The following is an 18,704-nucleotide window of genomic DNA, read 5'->3' as shown; positions in this document are numbered from 1 at the left end:
TTATGGACCATTAAGTTGAAAGTGTGATAGAGAGTTGTGTGACAGCCAATGGTAAACTGGAGCAGGAGCAGCCTGCTTCATCACTGCCTTGTGCAATTAGGGAACAGCTCACAGGTCATTTGGTATTAATTGACCCCATTAGGAGCTTGAGCACTTTATGAATGCTATTATACAACATGATAGCAGGGGACTCAAATCAATGACCCTGGCGGTCCCTTTCCATCTGACAGCCTCTCTTGAACAGATCTGGCTTATAGGGCCAATCCCGTTGAGCACCGTGGAGCCACACCAGGAGTTCAGCCACTCCAGTTTCTACCCAGCAACAGTCAGCAAACACCAAATGCCAGTTCTGCTGCACGTGGGACTGTCTCTCAGATGTGCTACGTGGAGATTTTCTCCAGAAAGCCCAACAAATGGTGTAGTCTTCTACCACTTTTCTGATAGGGATGAATATGCTGAGCCATTTTGAACCTTATGTTACAGGGCCAGAGATTCCTTAGAGGTGACACTGCATCTCTGGAGGGGTCTGAAATGAGATTTGCCTGTTATTTCTTTCCAGAAGCTCAGGCAATCATGTGTCTGATCAGTGCTGCTTTTCTGATACCCTCCTGCCCTCTTGCCCATGTTCTAGTTTGCTGTAGCTAAGGAGGAAGCTTGGTTTTTGCCTGAATTTTTATGCTGACCTGCGAGGTGAAATGCAATATGTTGCAGTAGAAGATGCTGCCGTATCGAGTAGGGCTGGAGTAGTGCCTGGAGAATAGAGAGGAGAAGTAAGTGTTCATTCCCCTTCAGAGATTTCTCCTTTGACCTTTGTTTTTCTCCATCTCTGTGCTACCTTTTTTCCCTCTGTCTCTAGAGAGCATGAAAGCAATCATCTTAAAAGGGGCGAATGATTCATGTTCGATCAGCTCCAGCCTGCTCCGTATAGGATTCTTCTGCAGTGAGCCAGAGAAGAGCCTCCGTTGAGTTGTTGCTGGCAACATCCCGGCTAGTCACAGCCGTGTGGCCATGGAGAACAGATGAGGGCATGCGAGCGTCTGCGCTGCCTAAGCCGAGGAAGGATGACCTATACTGTTCGGCACACAGCTCGCAGCTTGCCTCCTTTCCTCCGGGCACCAGCTCTGCCGTCAGACAGCGGCTGGCTGCTCAATGTGGGAGTGAAGAGCTTGGCTGTGCTTGCATCGGGGTCTAGCATCAGGGAAAATTTTTATAGGGATGCCAGCAGCACCTTTGAGCGTACCTGAGATCCGATTGCTGGGGTAGATTTACATCTAAGTTTTTTTTCTTTTTTTTTCCTCTTTTTTCTTTTTTTTTTTTTTTCCTTTTTTTCTTTTTTATTTTTTTATTTCTGAACTCTCCAGCTCTTACACCCTGAGCACGTCCACCCCTCGGAGGTCCTGTCTCAGCAGCAGCCCCCCAGCCCGCAGTTACTCCAGCATCCCTCGGGGCGCCGTTTTTTCATTCCATTTCCAACTCTCGCCCCCAGCCCCTCACCACCCTGCCAGCAGCGGCCGAGAGCCCCCTGCCCCCGTGCTCTTCACCCTCGGAGGCCAATTCCCGGCCGGGGTGTCCCCACTTTTTGACCCCCACCCCCCGCCCCCGGTACCGCGGCTTTGTTCTGCGCAGCGGTCGGGGAAGGGGGGGGGGCTCGGGGCTGCCCCTAGCGGAGGCCGCCCGGGGGCTTCCTCTGCCGGGGAAGGGGCTGCTGTGCCTCGGGCACCCCAGGGGGCGGGAGCTGCCGCCTGGAAGTAGAAAAGGTGGACTAAAAAAGAAGGCGGGGGGAGAGGCTGCGAGCCTGCCGGGCGGCGCTGGCCGCCGCAGGGAGGAAGAGGAGGCAGGGGAGGATGCGATGCTGCGGCTGAGCCCCGCCGGAGGAGGAGGAGGAGGAGGAGGAGGACAGCATCCTCCGAGGGGAAGGAGGGAAGAGGGCAGGAGGCGGCTGAGCTCGCCCGGAGCCTGCTGAGCCCTCCGGGGGGCTCTGCTGGCACCCGAGGAAAGTTTCCCGAAGAGAGGGAAGGCGGCATGTGAGAGCCTCGGGCACCGCAGAGCCGGCGCTGCAGGGGACACCCGGGGCACCCGCTCCCTCCGGCTCCAGCCCAGGTAAGCATCCCCGCTCCCAGGCACCCCGGCTCCCCCTGGCCCTGCCGGGGACTTTCCCGGAGCTCTGCCCCGGGAAAAGTCCGGTGTTTCTCCCCAAAAAACTGCCTGCGGCTCTGTATGGGAACCTGGCTGGGCGCCGGGGTGGTGGGAGCTGCCTGGCTGCAGTTGCTGCTTGCTGCTCGCTGGGGTTTTTTCCGTGGTGCCATCGCACCCCTGGGAAGGAGGCTTGCTGATGGGCTTCAAATATTTTGGTTGTTCTGCTCCGGTGAAATGGTGCGGATGGGTGACAGCTCGATCCCCCTCGCTACAACTATGAGGGAAGCGCAGTTAGCGGTGGGTGATCCTGGTGCTGCTGGCATGGCTTAAGGGATGCTCCTAAAATGCTGGCTGGGTATGTCAGCACGTCCTTGGAGCTCCAGGAACTCTCAGAGCTAGGAATAAGTCTCTGTTTGGCCCCTGAGAATACACGGAGGGGTGAATATTCCCCTGGAAGGAATCGCTGTGTCCTCTGGATTTCCATTACTCGGGTTTGGATATGCAGCTTTTTTTCTTTTTTCTTTTTTTTCCACCTTGACACTAATGCATTTCTAGCTGAAACGTTTGGAGAAAAAAACTAGATTCTAGCTGATAAGAAAAGAACCTGTTTCACACAGCTCAAAGAAAACTTTTCCCTCCCCTAATGAAAAGGAAACTTGTCATTTTGGACAGGATAATTTGGCTGGAAGGAAAGTTGCTCATTTTTGAGCTGGTTAACTTGGTAAAAGTGGAAGCAGGAAGGTAAAAGCTGCTTGGTATCAACAGTGGGAAGAGCCCCCCACTCGTGAATTCCAGTGACTGCATGGAGGATGGAGAGGGACCCCTCGCCCCACAGCATCAGCCCGTGCTCTAGGAGATGACAGGCTTCAGGAGAATTACGATGCTTCTGTCGTATGTGGCAATCAGTGTAAGGACGGGCTTTGTGTTTCAGGGTCTTATTGCTTAGAGGACAGTGTGAGGCATCCTGTGAAATTAGTTGGTTTTTGCTTTATCTTCTACTGCTCTGCTGGCTTTCTCATCCCCGTTTCCTCTGGCTTCCCAGTGTTTTGGAATCCCCTTGGTGTACAAGCCCCAGAACTGCTCGCACAGTTTAAATGAGATCTTTACCCCTGCCTCTACTTCTGACCACTCCAACTAGCTCTGTGTGATGGTTCTGGGTACGTCTCCACACAAGTAACACAAACGAGTGGGCTTTGGCTCTCTGTGCTTTGCTTTGATGCTATCCCAGCGTGCCTGGTGGCTTGGTCCCCCAGTCACCCCCATGTGCTTTTATTCCTCACCCAAGTGTGCATGGCACAAATGCTTGGATTCACGTTTTTACAGCTCCACTCTGGGCTGTGTCATGGCTCTTGTGTTAGACCTGGCCCTTTGAACTTACAGAATCCAGGTTTGACAACCACAGATGCAACTCCAGAAGCCCAGATTTTTTTTTTTCCTTTTTCCTTTTTTCCCACACTGCCTGCTCTGGTCTCTGACCTTTTGTGCAGGCTGCTACTGATGTGTTCCCAGACGCCCATCCCAATGGGCCTCCTAGAGTGATGGCTTCTGGCAAGCTACCCATCACCGCTTCCACTGCAGCAGTCCATCTCCAAACTTCCCGTCTTCCCTCGTCCCCTGCCAGCAGGCAGGTATCTGCCAGCGCCTGGCCAGCCCCTCGGCACAGCCCCAGAGCTCTCTGCCTGTCCTAGGCTGACCCGAGGAGGGACCGCTGCCTGCACCAGCCCAGCTGCAGGGTGAAGGGTCTCCATCCTTCTCCAGCGTGTGCCATGTCCCTATTTCTGTACTGTAGATACGATCCCCTCCCTCCTTCTGGGAAGTGGCTATGAATGCCTGGGAAAAGCTGATGGTAGCAGCACCCACCCAGAACCTGCTGGAGTGAACTGTCCTTGGGACAGGCTGCCCTGATTTGTTATCGGTAATGGTGCCTGAACAAGCCTCCTTGTCCTCCGCTGTTACATCCTGGGGTGATACGGGGAGGATTTTACCCCAGCTTAACCCCCTGCCCTCCTGGTGATAACCAAGAGCGGTGGCAGACAGGGAAAAAGAGCTACCAGGGTCTGTGCTGGCTGTTATCACCGCAGCCTTGAAAGCATGCAGAAACCAGCATGGTCCCCTTGGAGTAATTGCAGGTGACAGATGTGATGGGTGCCGGGTTGAAGCTCCTCTGGAAAATCTCAGTGGGAATGTGCCCTCTGGTCTCTGGCTTGCCTAGGAGCAGAGGCAGCCAGTGTGTTTGTTCATCCCGTTAGGGCTCGGCCCACAATAGCTGCCTGGCTCCCCAGGAGCATGGATTCTTGCAGGGTGGAAGCTGAGGAGTGAGGAGGGAGCAAACCTTACAGAAAAAAATCCGTGATGTGATTTAACGTGTGTGTGTGTTTAACCAGAAGCTGTCTTGCTGCTGTTCCAGGGCTGGTGAAAGAAGCAGAATTAGGGCTCCAGCTCACATCAGCGTGCCAAGGTTCCCAGGCAGAATAAAAGGACACTGCTGGAAAAACATCCGTATTGTTAGCCCGGCTAATGGAGAAAATGCCCTTTCTCTCCTGCACATTGTCTGTTCTGAAAAAATCTTTGCCTGCAGAAAGGCTTCCCTAGGCAGGCATCCCCAGATGAGGAAGAATTGAATCCTTCAGTGCGCCCGTGCCTGTCAGCTCCAGCTGATGTCTCACTCAACAGAAACTTCACTGGAAGTTCACTGCTGCACTTCATTCAGGTCTGAACAAAAGCCTGAGCAAAGGCAATGAGATGTGACACTGGAGAGAGCAGCAGAGAGAGCTTTGCCTCAGCTGGAGGTATGGGAAAATTTTATACCCTGGGAAGCATGTTGGAAACGGCCGGCTGATCCCACTGGTGTGTTTCAGGGTGATGGGTGACGGGGTTTTATTTTTATTTTTTTTCTGTTGTTGTTGATGATGTTAATTTAGTGGCTGCAGAATTAATAGCACAACAGTGATTTTTGGCTCTTTCAGTAGAAATCTGCACAGTATCAGTTTTCCCCTTATGAAATATTCGACAACAGAGGCAGGAAGAAGCTAGGGAGCCAGGCAGGGGAGTACGAGAGAGCAGACTGCAGTTGTTTGCAGTCAGGCTGGGGAGAGAATTGCTCTCCTGCCTGTAAAATCAAAGGCATCACCAGCAAACTGCTGGCAATTTGGCTTCTGGCAATTTGGCTTCCCAGCGAAGTTCAGTGAACACAAAGCCAGCTCCGACCACATCCAATAACCTCTGCCATGGACAAGTTGCTCTGGTCGGCCAGGGCTATGTGTCTTGGGAAGGGCAGGTCCCCACATGGGACCTCTCCCAGCTCTGTCTGCTTGTGCAGGAGCTTTGCACAAGTTTGGTTTTACACCTGCTGAGGCAGACAGGCTTCCTTGCCCCTTCTGTGTGATCTCCTGTGATCACACCCAGCGTGGTGTGATGTGTGTGATCCATATTGTCTGGGCCATGACTAGCGCTGTGAGACCAGCTGCTGCCCGAATGGACAACAAATACAGCTAAAGAAGCTGTATTTTAAGGGAAGAGTGGGTGGAGCAGAGTCAAGAGAAGTAGGCAGCAGGTCCCAAGCCTGTGTGAACCATGTCTGAGCTGATGGTGTGGGTCTGTCTGCTCAGCCACACAGCTGCCGTGCTCTGCTGAGGCTCAGCCTGGAGGCAGAGCCAAGGTCTAGGCCCCAGGGCATTGCGTGCTCAGATTCAGTCGTGCTGCATCCATCTGGATGGCTAAAGGCATTGAATGCACTGACCTCAGTGCTTCAGCCTGAGCTGGCTGCGTGTGACCAAGGCCTGGGAGAACCCAGACTTGAGAACAGGCCTGAATTTTCACTTAGCTTTTGGTACCAGCAGACTTGGAGAAAATGCTGGTCACCTTGGGTGATGGTGGACAGTTGCCTTTGGCATGTTGCTCTAACAGCTGCATATTCTTCTCTTCTCCAGGGATTTCAAGGTAGCAGGAGACCAGCAGTAGCCTTCTCAGCACAGTGTGTGCCCTGCGAGGACTGAAGTGACCTCTGAGACTCGCCTCAACATGTTCAGCGAAAAGAGCAGCGCCTCTTTGACCCAGAAACCCATCCAGAAGAAGACACGACCTCAGGGCCTCCCCTCCCCTGCTCTCTGCTGCGCGTGTGGACTTTGCATCATGCTGGCAGGGATCAACATCACGTTAGTGGGAGCGTTTGCGTTTGGGACCTTCCTGCCCGTGAACAACCCCCCCATCATCATTGGACCCATCTTGCTGGTGGTGGCCTTCACCTTCTTTGGGGCCTGCTGCATCTGCAGCCGGAGGCCACCAGCTCACGGGGCCAGAAAATCCAAGCCGGGATCCAACATTGGTCTCATCAAACCTGGCAACACAGCCTTTGAAATTGAAACGAGCGAGCACACAGTGCAGGACACCACCGCTGTCCAGCTGAGCCCCACCAACTCCCCCATCTCCTCGAAGAAGTCCACGCCGGTGCACGAGAGCACGAAGACTTGCAAGCTCTTCACCATGGAGGGCAATGGGCCCGTGGCCAAGTACACGACAGGAGGAGAGGCGATACAGCTCAACTTGCCCAGGGACCTGGCCGCATCCTAAACCCGGGCAGAGCTTTTACCAGCAGCCAGCCAGATGCTGCAACGGGTGGGCTGGAGTCTGAGGCTGAGGTGCTTGTGGAAAGCCAGCAGGCAGGCTTCTCTGAATCAATTTAAGGAAGGGGGATGCCACAGCCAGAAAACACCGGATTTTTGCTGAAAGGAACGTGCCCGTTACTTGGCTTCACAAAGAAAATTGCTAATGATATTGCTGTGAAAGGATGAACTGAAAAGTTCCTGGGAAAAGACCGGCTTTTTGGGGAGCAGAGTGGAAGAGTTCTCCTCCTGAATTAATTCGTCTAGCAGAAGGTGGAAATGTGGTGGCTGAAGGAGGGGCTACACAGGGTGCTGACAAATGACAGTGCATATTTTTTTTTCCAGAAGTGAAGCAAGTCTTGAATGTAATGGAAGCAGGAATGCAGTAAATTACAGCTTGCTGCCACTCAGTCACAAGAAGATTTCAGCATTTTAGAGCCGGGCTTTTTGGCAGTAGGGACAAAATATCTGTGTTTACTGTTTGAAAAAGCAATGTGAAACAATCTCCCCTCCTCTGAAAATCCTTGCCCCATTTCTCCTTCAGTTGGGTGACTTTACCATCCGTGATAAGAGACGATGAATCACAGGGATTGCAATTAGCACTGGCATTTTCCTCTTGTTTTAATCACGCTGGGCTGCAGTGGTGCTGCTGGGAGGTCAGCCAGGCCAAACCCTTGGGGACAGGCTCCTGGGGTAACTGGAGGCTGGGAGAGCCTGCAAATGAAATCTTTGGGCAATGATTATATCCTGAGTGCTGGGGGGAGGCATCTTTCTTTCCATCATTTTATGGAAGGCTGGACTGGGACACGTCAGCTTGGGGCAGGGGGCAAATAGTTGTATGGGTTTCAGTATAGCTGTGCTGGAAGGTGCTGACTGTATCTCCTTTCCTGACGTGCCTGCCTGACCCATTGCACAGTGGGCAATCAGTATGGAACTCCTTGCTGCAGGAAACCAGCTGCTAAAGGCGCTCCTGGGATTGCGAAGCAATGGGATGAGTTTGCAGAAGAGAATTCCTAAAGAGCTGTTCAAGGCAAAGGCACCAGGATAAAACACAGGTGTTGCTTGCCCAGAGTGCTCTCCCAGCCTCCAACCAAGGCGCTATTGCTTGGGAGTTTCCTGAGCTGGAAGTGGTGCCTGTATTTAGTAGCCCTGAATTGATTTTTTTTTTCTTCTTTTACTCCTTGAGTGTTTGTCAGCTTTTATCGTTTGTGCTCCTGCAGCATGGAGTTGTACAGCTTAATGAGAGGCCATAAAGGTCCCTGCCCTTGTTTTATTTTCAGCCTGCACCCTACTAATTCTCCTTGATACCCCAAGCTCCCAAATTAGACGGGCCAGCAAACAGCCCATGCCTCCCCACACCACTCAGGTTTTCTGGGGCCTTTGTCATGTTTCTTTCTGTCATCTATTTCCAGTGGTACTTCACATCTCTTGTAGACAGAGGGAGGTAATGCTTCCCACATTGGCCAGCACCCCATTCAGCCCAGCGTCAGCACCTTGCCAGGCTGAGGACATCTCAGCCCCGAGGCTTTAACCAGCAGATGGGTGTAAGGAGAGGTGGGAGGGATGAAAGGGAGATGGCTGATGTGTTGGGTTAAGGGATGGCACCTGGGCACATGGAGGGGCTGGCCAGAAGAGCCATGCAGCTGTACAGGCCATGCACGGGGTGTCCTCATTGCTCTGGGGAGCTGCTGGGGAGCTGATGGCCCATTCATGAGCTCAGGGAGGATGAGGTTGAATTTCATGCCTTGATGAGAGGGAAGAAAAACTCTGGCTTGAATGCTGCAACAGTTTGCTGCCTTGAACAACTGCTTCTACACCGGAGAATGACTTGTGACACCAGTGTGATTTTAGCAGGGCTGCTCTGCTGGCTGGAAGGGGCAGGAGCAGGCCCAGGAGAGGGACTTGTCTCTGGAAGATGTGGGTTCAAGTCTATGCTACAGCCTCCAGGTCCCGGGCAAATGGTTTAATCGTACTGCTGCTCAGCTGCCTGCCTGTGCAGGAGGGAAAATAACTGCTCCCAGCTCCACAGAGCCGCTTTGAAGATGAGCACATTGCCAAGCAGCAGGGCTCGTATCAGCACACCTGAATCTGGAGGCTGCTTGAAGGTGGACGAGTCTGTGTGGTCTGATCTCTGCGTGATCCCCTTTAGAGCTCATTTTCATGGGCAATCTGCGCTTCCAGCACCAGCTCCCCTTTGGCACGTGTGAACTGCTGTACTGAACAAAAGGCTCCTGTGATTTTTGCCTGCTGGTGATTGCTCTAGCAATTAAACAGAACAGGTTGCTGGTCTGTGTTTGGCTCCCAGCTGCTGGCTCACCAGCCTTTTGGAATAGCTCACAACACCCTGGAAGTCCTTTGGAGGCGTTGCCCGTGTGAATACAGGTATTGCTGCACTTTTCTTTGAGTGCTTGGAGGCAAAAAGTAGTAAAATCGAGTGGTAACCATACGAATTAACCCTCTGCTTACTGAAGGCTTGAAAACTAAGTCTGGAGTACGTGTACTAGAATGACTCCGTGTGACAACTGCACCACGAAACGCTACCAGTGATGGGTCATACAGTGACAATAAAACACAAGGCTCCTTTGGCAGGAATGGTGGCAGATGCAGGACACTGAGGGCCACTGAAGACCTCAGAGCGATTCTCCCTTGCACTGTGGCATCAGACAGTCCTGGGACCTGGCACATGCCGTGCTGCACACACACAGGCCTCCTTAATTCTGGTGTTGCTCTGCGACCTGACACCCTTGGGACCCAGAAGACAATGAGAGGCAAGGACAGCGCCCGGGTGAGCAGAGGTATAGGACCAGCAGGAGGGCGATGCCCTGGCGTGGTGGGTCGCTATGCCGAGCTGTGACCCTGACCGGCGCAGGAACATCTGCTGCCTTCCTCCTGAAGCATAACTGCCCTGCTTTTTCCTTTTTCTGTCTTTCGGGATTTCCATGTCTCTCTGTCTGTCTGCCTCTGTGATCGGCCGTGACTGATGTTGTGAATCTCGTGCCTTCTTCTTGTGTCTTGAAACGAGGAGAGTTTCTTGTGCTCCTAGTCAGAGTTTCTGGTGTGAGAGTCTTTTTTTTTTTTTTTTTTTCAAATTACTATTTATATGTGTGCAATGTGGAATTTAGAAAAGACAGACCCATTAAAAGAATTGCACTCAGCTAGCATTGGGCCTGCCTGCTCTTTCGATCTACCACTGCATTCTCCCTTTCCACAAGACCGTGTGTGTATTCCCCACAACTGGCTGTATTCATTTGGCCTCGTGCTCCACACTCACTTGATTTTCTAGCCAGCACAAGTAGCTGCAAGGAAAAAATATCCTTAAAAGTTAATGTTACCTGTTCTGAACTCAGCTTCTCTGGCAGTGGAAGAGTGGGCCAGGTTATTTTAGCTGATCCTCTCCAGTCCTGGGTATGGGTGGTGTTTCGTTTGTGGTGTGGGAAGGGGTAGAAGCTGTATCTGTGCATGTCTGGGTGTAGGACTGGTGCCATCACCTTTCTGGGCTCCTTCTGGGCTTAGCCCAACGTGGTCTCTTGGAGATGAGGCAAGGAGAGAGAGCACAGCAAGAATAAAGAGGATTTGAGAGCCTTGCAAATTCACCCTGTCAAAGGGCTTCTCTCCAATGTGCAGACAAGTGATCTGAAACGAGAGGAAATCTCTCCATGCCAGGCAGCCTGGCTGGTTAAAGGCCTGGGAAAAGAGCTGGCTAAGAAGGCTGCGCTGCCAATGTGTGTAAAATGAGAAGCCGCTCCCTTCAGAAAGGATTTCTTCTGGCCTTTGGAAAGAACTTCCCAGAAGGGCTTTTCTCTTTTAGAAGTGGGAGCAGAGAGAAAAGCACAGGGTGGGGGGTGGGGGGGTGGGGGGGTGCTGAGCTTCTGCTGCTGCTCTCCTGAACCTGTCCACGTCCCATTCCTGCTGCAGGACCTGCCCAGCACTGACCCCGACCATGAGCTTCTCTCTCCACCTAGAAGAATAAAGCAGAAATGTAACACGGAATCTAACTAGCTTTTTCTGGTTCTCAGTCTAAATTTATACAATCATAGAATATCCCAAGTTGGAAGGGACCCACAAGAATCACTGAGTCCAACTCCAATTTATTCATGACTGGTTTATTGCCTGTTATCCTTGTGCCAGTGATGTCTTCACACTGAGATACCTCCACGCAATTTCTACCACCGAAATATTTTATATTTGTTGCAGATTTCCAGGAGCCCACGGAAAACTTACAAACCTGCCAGGTCCCTCTTGGGCAAGAAGTAGGATGTTTTTTCCTGGGCAAGTACTGGAAGAGGAAAAAAAATCAATGAAAATGCAGAAATATCCATAAAAATATGAAGTCTCCATGTGCAAAGTCCCTCTTAAATATGTAACTGAGCTTTTATGCCGTTAGTCTGCAGTGAGCCCATAGCAAATGTGCTCAACTTAGAGGCTGAAAGGCTGCTTTTCTCCAGCTGCCAGACGCTGTCAGCATCCATGGGAGAGACCCTCAGACACAGGCAACTGCCCCACTGCAGCATGCTTTTGGAGAGGCTTTCTAAAACTCCTGACTATCACACTGATGGCCCCAAAAAGCTCCTTGCTTGGCATGGCCTCAGAGAAACAACTGCCCATGTTCCCAGGATGATACAAAGCCACAGTGGGATGCTCATCCTCCTCCTCTGCAGCACCCTCTCCAGAAGGACCAAGGACACAGAGCATCTCCCCCGGTGCTGTCCTACACCACCTGCTCCCTCACACCTCCTAGGAAAGCTGCGAGTTTGATGTTTTTCATTTTATTCTTGATTTAAACATCTCAGAGCCTGTTTGCTGTGTAGTGGTAGTGGCTTGTTTGGGGCTTCTGCTGTCCCACTGCCACCCCTGTGGAGCCCCAGTGAGGAAGGGACCAGGGCTCAGGCTGCAGAAGGCAGCTGGGCCATCGGGGTTAGTCAGTGAGGATTGTTCCTTACAGGCTTGTTTCCACGGCTCTGTTCAGTCCAATTTACAACGTCTGTGGAGAGGAGATTTTGCTGTTTCCATCAGCAGATCTCCTGCTACTTGCAATCACAGTCAGCCTCTCGCCGTGGGACCCGCACAAGCTGACATGGCTTTGAATTCTCAGAGCACAGAGGGTGCCAGGGCTGGCAGGGCAGAATACATTTTTCAGGGCATCCTTGAATATAAAGAGTACCCAGGAGTTTTTCCAGGGAGCAAATTTTCATCAGAAAAAAAATGATTTCTTGAAATTGGCCTGCCCTTAGAAGACACTGGCTTGTGATGCTTTTGCCAGGTAAAAAATAGCCCGGGTTCCAGATGAAATTTCTGATCCAGACACTTGAGAATTTCTCTACTACCCAACCCTCTAGGCAACCCCTAAAATAAGATAGTGCCGGGCTCTGCCTCCACATGAGGACCAAACTTCTAGGGCAGCTTTGGGGCTGTGGTCTCTTCCCAGACCCCTGCTCCCATCAGGTTTCAAGAGCCAGATCTCTCTCCACCAGTGCTTTTAATAAGCCGTGCCTCCAGGGACCTGTATACACTTCCAAAGCCATCGCAGGGGGTCTCTCCTGCTGAAATCTTTGCCTGGGTTTCTGGCGTTAACCCGCTGTGCCGGGGAACAGAGCTTTGCACGCAGCTCTCTGGCCTGGTGCCAGAGGCATATCTGATGAAGTTTGCTATAAAGTCAGGGAAATTATTTCTTTTGCTGGCACACGAGGCAGAAAAGACGCTTCTCTTGGAGACAAATCCTCCTCCGTTGTTATCTCGGTATGAGAAATCGGGATGATCTGTGGTTTATCTCCTTATATCCAGCTGAGCCAGGCAAACACAATGCTGGAGGTGGGAGCTGTTCCCCCCTCTCCCTCCACCAGCAGCCGGTGCTTTATCCAGCTGGGGGGGGGGGGGAGGGGGCACATCCAACCCTCAGTCAAAGGCTGTGGAGTCCCTCGTTCAGGGCAGCAATCCCCGAGATGCTGGGGAAGGGAAGCAGGGACAAGCTCTCACTGCAGGAGGTGGGGAAACAATCCTGCTCGTTTTGTTTTCCTGGCGTGATGCATTTCTCCGGCACAACGCTGAATTTCCCCAGAGCTCCAAGCCACGTATATTTTCATGTGGCCTCATTAAAAACATGACTTTGAGTCTTAAACTCGCATTTGTTCTAGAGAGGAGCTGTCTGCCGGGAGAGTTAATTCCTCTGACTGAAGTCACCTCCCTGGAAGTGCTGCTGTTGTCTTCGATTTCATGGCTGAGATGATTACTCTTTTCCAACACCCAAGAATAACAAGATTAGGGAATTTGTGGCAATGAAGGCAAGGAGGAGGGATTGGCTAAAAAAAGAGAAGATAAATTGAATTTTCCTTTTAAAAGAAAAGGAGATGGCTGTTTCGGGGAAAGTTTTGTTTTTGGGAAATAATAGCAGGGAAAGCTATGCCGAAGCCAAGTCAGGTGAAAGCTGTCAGGTGCTTTGTCATGTTCTGTTCATCTACAGTGCTTCATGACTCTTAGGTATGTCGTTTATAGCTAATTTGGGAAATATTAAACCCAGTCCCAAGAACTATAAATCAATGAAAAAATGAGCGTAAATTGGCAGAAATTCATGTGAAATGCATCACTGGTGTAATGTTGGTGTGCTGCAGCTGAATGACAGCCAACCTCTGCTTGTCAGGTCCGGGCAGGGCTTTTTGGGGGGGAGAAGATGTGCAGCAGTGTGTGGGGTTTGGGGGTAAAACTATCTGGAAGGTGAGTGCAGCCACCGCAGAAAACCAATTCAAAGGGTTTGGGCCATGCCTGGACGTGACTGTGCTGGAGACAGCAGCACCTGGAGGTGGCAGTTAGCATCCATCATCAGCGAGGGGCTGGGCGTCCCTCTGGCACTGTGCAAGAGCAAAGGAAACCCAGGGAAGTGGGTCAAAAATGAGGCATTTTCTGGATGATTTGGGAAAGTTGGAGGAGGGGGTCAGGAGGAAGACAGCAACTTGCTGGTGTGGGGCTGCAGGAGGAGGCTGAAGCCGTGGATGCTGAGAGTTTGCAAATCTGGAATGGGGATATTCTGAAACATGGGTGATTTGCTGCACAGGTGGCACGTACGTATGTGTGTATGCACATCACGCCGGTGCTGTCACATCCCAAAGGAGCCCCAGGCTGCCTTTCCCCTGCGGGGCAGGGCAGGAGATGCCCCCCGGGAGGGACAACTGCTGAAGGGAAAAAGGCTCCTCTCCCTTGACACCAGCAGCACTTCAGCAGGGCTAACGCTGGCACCATCATTAGGCTTAATGCTTCTGTTATTTGTGCTGTCAATGCTCTTAATGGCGCTGCAGCAGCATGGAGTGGAGTGAGTCACAGCCGTAATTATTAACCAGGCTCTGGCGCTGAGCAGGCAGCCGAGGTGCAACTCCGCAACAGCGCTGGTTGATGCGGATGGAGCACATTTGTTAATGAGCAGGTGCAAAGTGCATTCACCGGGGAGAGAAAGGGAGAAAGACCATCTGGAGTGAGGTATTTTGCCTCGTTATCCCCCTGAAATACATAACTGCAGGTGGAGGCAGAGGATGGTGCCAGGGGTCACATCGTCCTCCCTTCATCCCCGTGGTTTTAAGAGCCCTTCGGACACAGGCCCCTGAGGTTTTGTGACATGGGAAAATGGCCGGGAGCTGGGGCCTGAGAGCCTGAGCAGGAATAAGCAGCAACGGGGTGGGAGAAGGGAGTCAGTGCTCCCGTCTTCGAGCAGCAGCTGCCTGGAACAGCAATTACAGACCCTGCCGTGCCAGCGCGGCTCCGGGCGGGCCAGGAGACCTGACGCGACCACTTGGCATTTTGCAGGCACGGATCTTTGTCAGTAAAAGAGCAGAGCCTGGAGTGATAAGGGCAGAGATTTCTCTTATTTTACACTCCGCGAGGCAGTGCTGCAGGAGGGCGGCGGTGACGGGATCGAGGTTCATCCGTACCCAGCCGGGAGCGACAGCGTGACGGACGGATGGACGTGATGTCAGGAGCAGAGCTGGGAGGCAGCACCCCGACAGGTGACACAGCCCTCCCCGAGCCTGCTTTGTGGGGTCGGGAGGCAAAATCAGCGGGAGCTTCTGCTGCCGGCCAGGCAGAAGGAGGAGGCTCAAGGGCTCTGCCTGCCATTTGCAGCCTTCCACCCTTAAATAAAGCCATGCAAAACCCTCTAATAGCCTTCAATCATTTTCCAATTAATTCACCTCACTCCAGAGCCTTGTTTAAGGCTTATGGGCTTGAATCTATTTCCACAGAGACTATTTGCTGCTCCAGAAGGTGGAAATTAGGAGGTAGCAATGAGAAAAAAGAGCAGTCTTGAGAGTGCACTGCTCAGTTTGGGTGCTGTACTAAGCAGGGGGGGTAAATCACCATTAAGGTCTGTATAGCTCTGTCCCCAGAGGATACGGCTATAATTTAGTGTCTGCCCAGCTCCCAGCTTCAGCTTGTCCCTTTATTTGCAGATGGGCTAACCTGGGGCTGATCCTGCCCCGGCTGCACCAACAAATAAAAAAAGAAGAAGAAACTCGGAGGCCGACTTCAAAATAACAAAGTTTAGCAGTCCATGAGTAGGAAGAGATACAGGTTTGCTTCTTTGGTCTGCTAATTTCAGTCTTTTGCTCCCAGCTTCCAGGGGATGTGTATATTCCCCGTGCTGGACTCTTGTAGTCTCTTCCGCCTCTTTCCTGCCCTTGCTGAAAAAACAACCACTGAAACTCTTGCAGAAAAAAAAATGTAGTTGAAACCAAGAACTTCTGCCAAAATATTATTGCCGAGGAGCCAACATACTCTAACAGGGCCAGCTTAAGTGAAAATTTCTGGGCAGGCTCTGAATTGGGCTTCCCATTTCAGCTTCACAGCCTATTGGTACTGCAGTAGTAACTGTACTCCTAAATGGCAATAGATCTGTACAGGCTCCTCAGATTGTTTCCGCTCAGACTGATGCCTCCAGCTCCCCCAGAAGGCAAGTTCCACAGCAGCAAAAAAATAAAAATAAAAATAAATATAAAAAGTCTCTATATTCTTGGCTCTAATTAACTCCCTGCAGCAAGAGCCACTTGGGTCGTAATGGGCGAGTGGCTTTCAGCTACGCTGTTTATCAGCTCCCTGGATGTAATCAGAGGCAGTTTGATCCGATTAGATGGCAGCAGCACAGGGCAGTGCCATACATCCTGCAGGCAGCAGCACTCAGGAGGAGGAGGAGGAGATGCAATGCTGAGAAAGTGCTACCTTCCCCTCGGGATATAACGTCATCCTCCCTTCAGTTCCCATGACTAAGGGGAAAGTTCTTGATGCCTCAAAAAGCTCTTCAGTGGCTACCAAGGGCTGAGCCTTTAACTTTGCTGCGTGCCATGTGGGCTATCCCAACATCTCTTCCAGCCTGCTTTACAGTGCTGAGATACTTTAATGTACCCATCCGTGCTGCTCTGCAGCTGCTCTCCTTCAGCCACAGAGGCTTCCTGCTTTGCTGCCTCCATGTGCACTACCGGGGCATCCCGGTGCTCTCTGTCCCCTCAGCCGCTTCTGGTACTTCTGCTCAATACACACGTGGAAGGATGCTGGTGGTTTCACTTCTTACAAAGAAGTAGAAGATGCCCATGATTTGCTGCAGACAGCTATTAAAAGAAAGGAAGACTTGCACTGCCTCAGCTAAACTTATGCAACTTCCCCTCTTCTGGCAAAACAAACAAACAAATAAACAAATAAATAAATAAATTGGCCACCTGCCTGTATATCTCAGTTTTGGCTTGGAGGAGCTGTCTCCATCCCACCTTGTGCTGTTGGGCCCTGTGCAAGCACGTCCCCGTGCAGACAGGCTGGCCCTCCCCGGAGCCGCCTGGTTAATGCAGGATCCATCTACTTCTTTTTTATGAATTTGTATATTCTTCAGCAGACAGGCTGTGAGTTACTGCCTGATCCGTTTTTTCTGTTCAGCAGGTTACAAGGGTTAAACAGAAAAGAATATGCAAAATGAAAGGTGACTTTCCACTCGGGCACTGCTGAAGATTGGAAATGCCAGGCAGAAAGGCAAGAGCTTTTACATCAGTGCATGCAAAGCTTTATGTCCTGAGCTATGTGTTTATATAAAATCATCATCAAGCCATAAATGTAACTGAAAGCTGACAGTCTGCATCACAGACTTCCCAGCAAGGAGATACCATCCAGGTGAACCCCGGCTGTGCATCAGGAGGTGGGCTTTATCCAGAACACCACGATGATCGATGGAGATGTGCAAACATCAGGAGTGCAGTCTGCCGGAGTGAGGAGGTGCCTGAAACAAGTGGCTTGTGCTTGATGGGTGTCAGAGATCCGACCCTGAGCAAACAGAAACTGCTAGATAGGACCAGAACGAGGAGACACTGGGTGCTTCTGGAGGTGCGCTGGAGAAGAGGCAGTGGGCACAGCAGAGGGGCTGGGGTCGGGATCATGGCTGGGGATTTCCAGAAGCCTGGAAATAAGGTGACTGAGGAACTGTCATGCTGATGGCTTCTCTGGAGTCTTTTCTGCTGCCTGTGATATATCAGATGGAGAGGGTACCCAGAGAGGACTGGAGGGAAGGACGGATGCTGTGATGCTGCTGTGGCAGCTCTCCCAGCGAGGGCAAAGCAGCAACATGTTGGCGTTTGACAGGAAGAGCCTGCACTGAACACGGGGATCATTTACCACCAAATTGCTGCTTTTCTCTTGAAAAGCCCAAATTTTTGCTGCCAGCTGAGCTTGGGCATGTTCCCATGTGTCACCTTCTCTCCTCTGTATCTGCTTCCTTCTCCTCTGCTCACAGCTCTGGGGACGAGCAGTGAGCCAGAGCTGCTCTCTCACACACTTATTATTATTATTTTTTCCTTTTTCTCTTTCAGCTGGATCAGCCAGTCTAATAAAAGATATTGCCTCTCCCTATAAACCTTTCCTCTAGAGACTTAACCACGCCGAGGTTGCTATAACAACTCCCGAGCCCTTACCAGCGAGAAGCGGAGGGAAGAGGTGCTGGGAAGACCGGGAGGGAGCTCAGCAGAGAGCCCCCGACACGTTATCCCTGCGAGGGGCAGGATGCTGTGAAATGGCAAAGAACCATGGCCAAGGAGTATTTCTGGGGGAGGAGGAGAGCTGCCTTCACGCCCTGCTCCTGCTAGGGGTTTGCCACGGGACCCTCCCCACCGTGCACACGGGGCAGGTCTCCTGGGTGGAAACTTGCCTTGTTTGGGTGAAAAACCACACGTGGCTCCTGCACAGAGCTGCACGGGCTCGGCACTGCTGGGCTTCACCTCCCCAGCTCCTGGGGGCTCGCTCACAGGGCTGAAATTCCCACCCCGTTCCCATCAGAGTGGCTATGGGTGCCATGTGCCCCTCTGTCAGCAGCTGGATGGGGAAGGTCCCACCTTCCCACCGAAGCAGCAGGTGAGGGCTGCCGTGCTTCATTTTGGGCTGAAAAGAGCCAAGAAAGGCTCAGGTGAGGGAGAGGAGGGGGAAACTGCCAGCAGGAGCATGCTCGTGCTAGGAAATAGTAACGTATAAGCAGGCAAAAAGTGGCAGGGAGCTTATCCGGGGTAGCTATAGATACCTACAGGCAGAGCACTCATCTCCAGCCTTTTCTGTTCTTTTCAGCTGATTGCAAATGCCACAGTGAAGCTCTTCTAACTCTATCAGCTAGGGGTTTATTCGAACCAAATCTTCATTTTTCCCTCCCCAGTTATGGATTAGAGGCTCTGAATTGTTAAACAGCTGAGGATTGCCAAGAATAGGGGGTTTGTTAAGCATTCTGAGAGCTGGGCATTAGAGAAAGTTAAATTATTATTCTCGGATCCACTGCAGAGCTGAATATTTATGGCTCAATCTCGTTTTGCAGAGTCTCATCATTTCTTATGTCAACTGTACTTTATAGAAATGTCCACAGGGAAGGAATTGACTTTTGTCTCAGGCCCAAACTAAACAAGCTCAGGCAGTGATTATTTGGGGTTTGAAACAGTCGGATAATTTAATCTCAACATCTATTGATCTCCTTCT

The 18,704-nt window shown here is 51.5% G+C and overlaps 1 protein-coding gene across 3 annotated transcripts; it reads left to right on the top strand.

Moving 5' to 3' along the window:
* The first annotated feature begins 346 nt into the window (after positions 1-346).
* On the top strand, positions 347-9,895 carry TMEM275 (transmembrane protein 275). Of its 3 annotated transcripts, none has more exons than XM_040565822.1 (3): positions 347-358; positions 4,905-4,925; positions 6,066-9,895. In XM_040565822.1, exon 3 carries the CDS (start codon positions 6,157-6,159, stop codon positions 6,703-6,705), a length of 549 nt encoding a protein of 182 aa, XP_040421756.1. In that variant the 5' UTR covers positions 347-358; positions 4,905-4,925; positions 6,066-6,156; the 3' UTR covers positions 6,706-9,895. The 3 variants fall into 3 exon arrangements, with proteins under 3 accessions (XP_040421756.1, XP_040421754.1, XP_040421755.1); XM_040565820.1 differs by lacking the exon at positions 347-358 and adding an exon at positions 1,783-2,100 and having other exon boundaries at positions 4,544-4,925; XM_040565821.1 differs by lacking the exon at positions 347-358 and adding an exon at positions 1,783-2,100 and having other exon boundaries at positions 4,544-4,983.
* Positions 9,896-18,704: the final 8,809 nt, after the last annotated feature.

This window comes from Cygnus olor, chromosome 8 (genome assembly GCF_009769625.2).
Source record: "Cygnus olor isolate bCygOlo1 chromosome 8, bCygOlo1.pri.v2, whole genome shotgun sequence".
Taxonomy (NCBI): Eukaryota; Metazoa; Chordata; class Aves; order Anseriformes; family Anatidae; genus Cygnus; species Cygnus olor.
The sequence above is the reverse complement of the archived record's forward strand: the minus strand, read 5'-3'. Positions and strand labels throughout refer to the sequence as shown.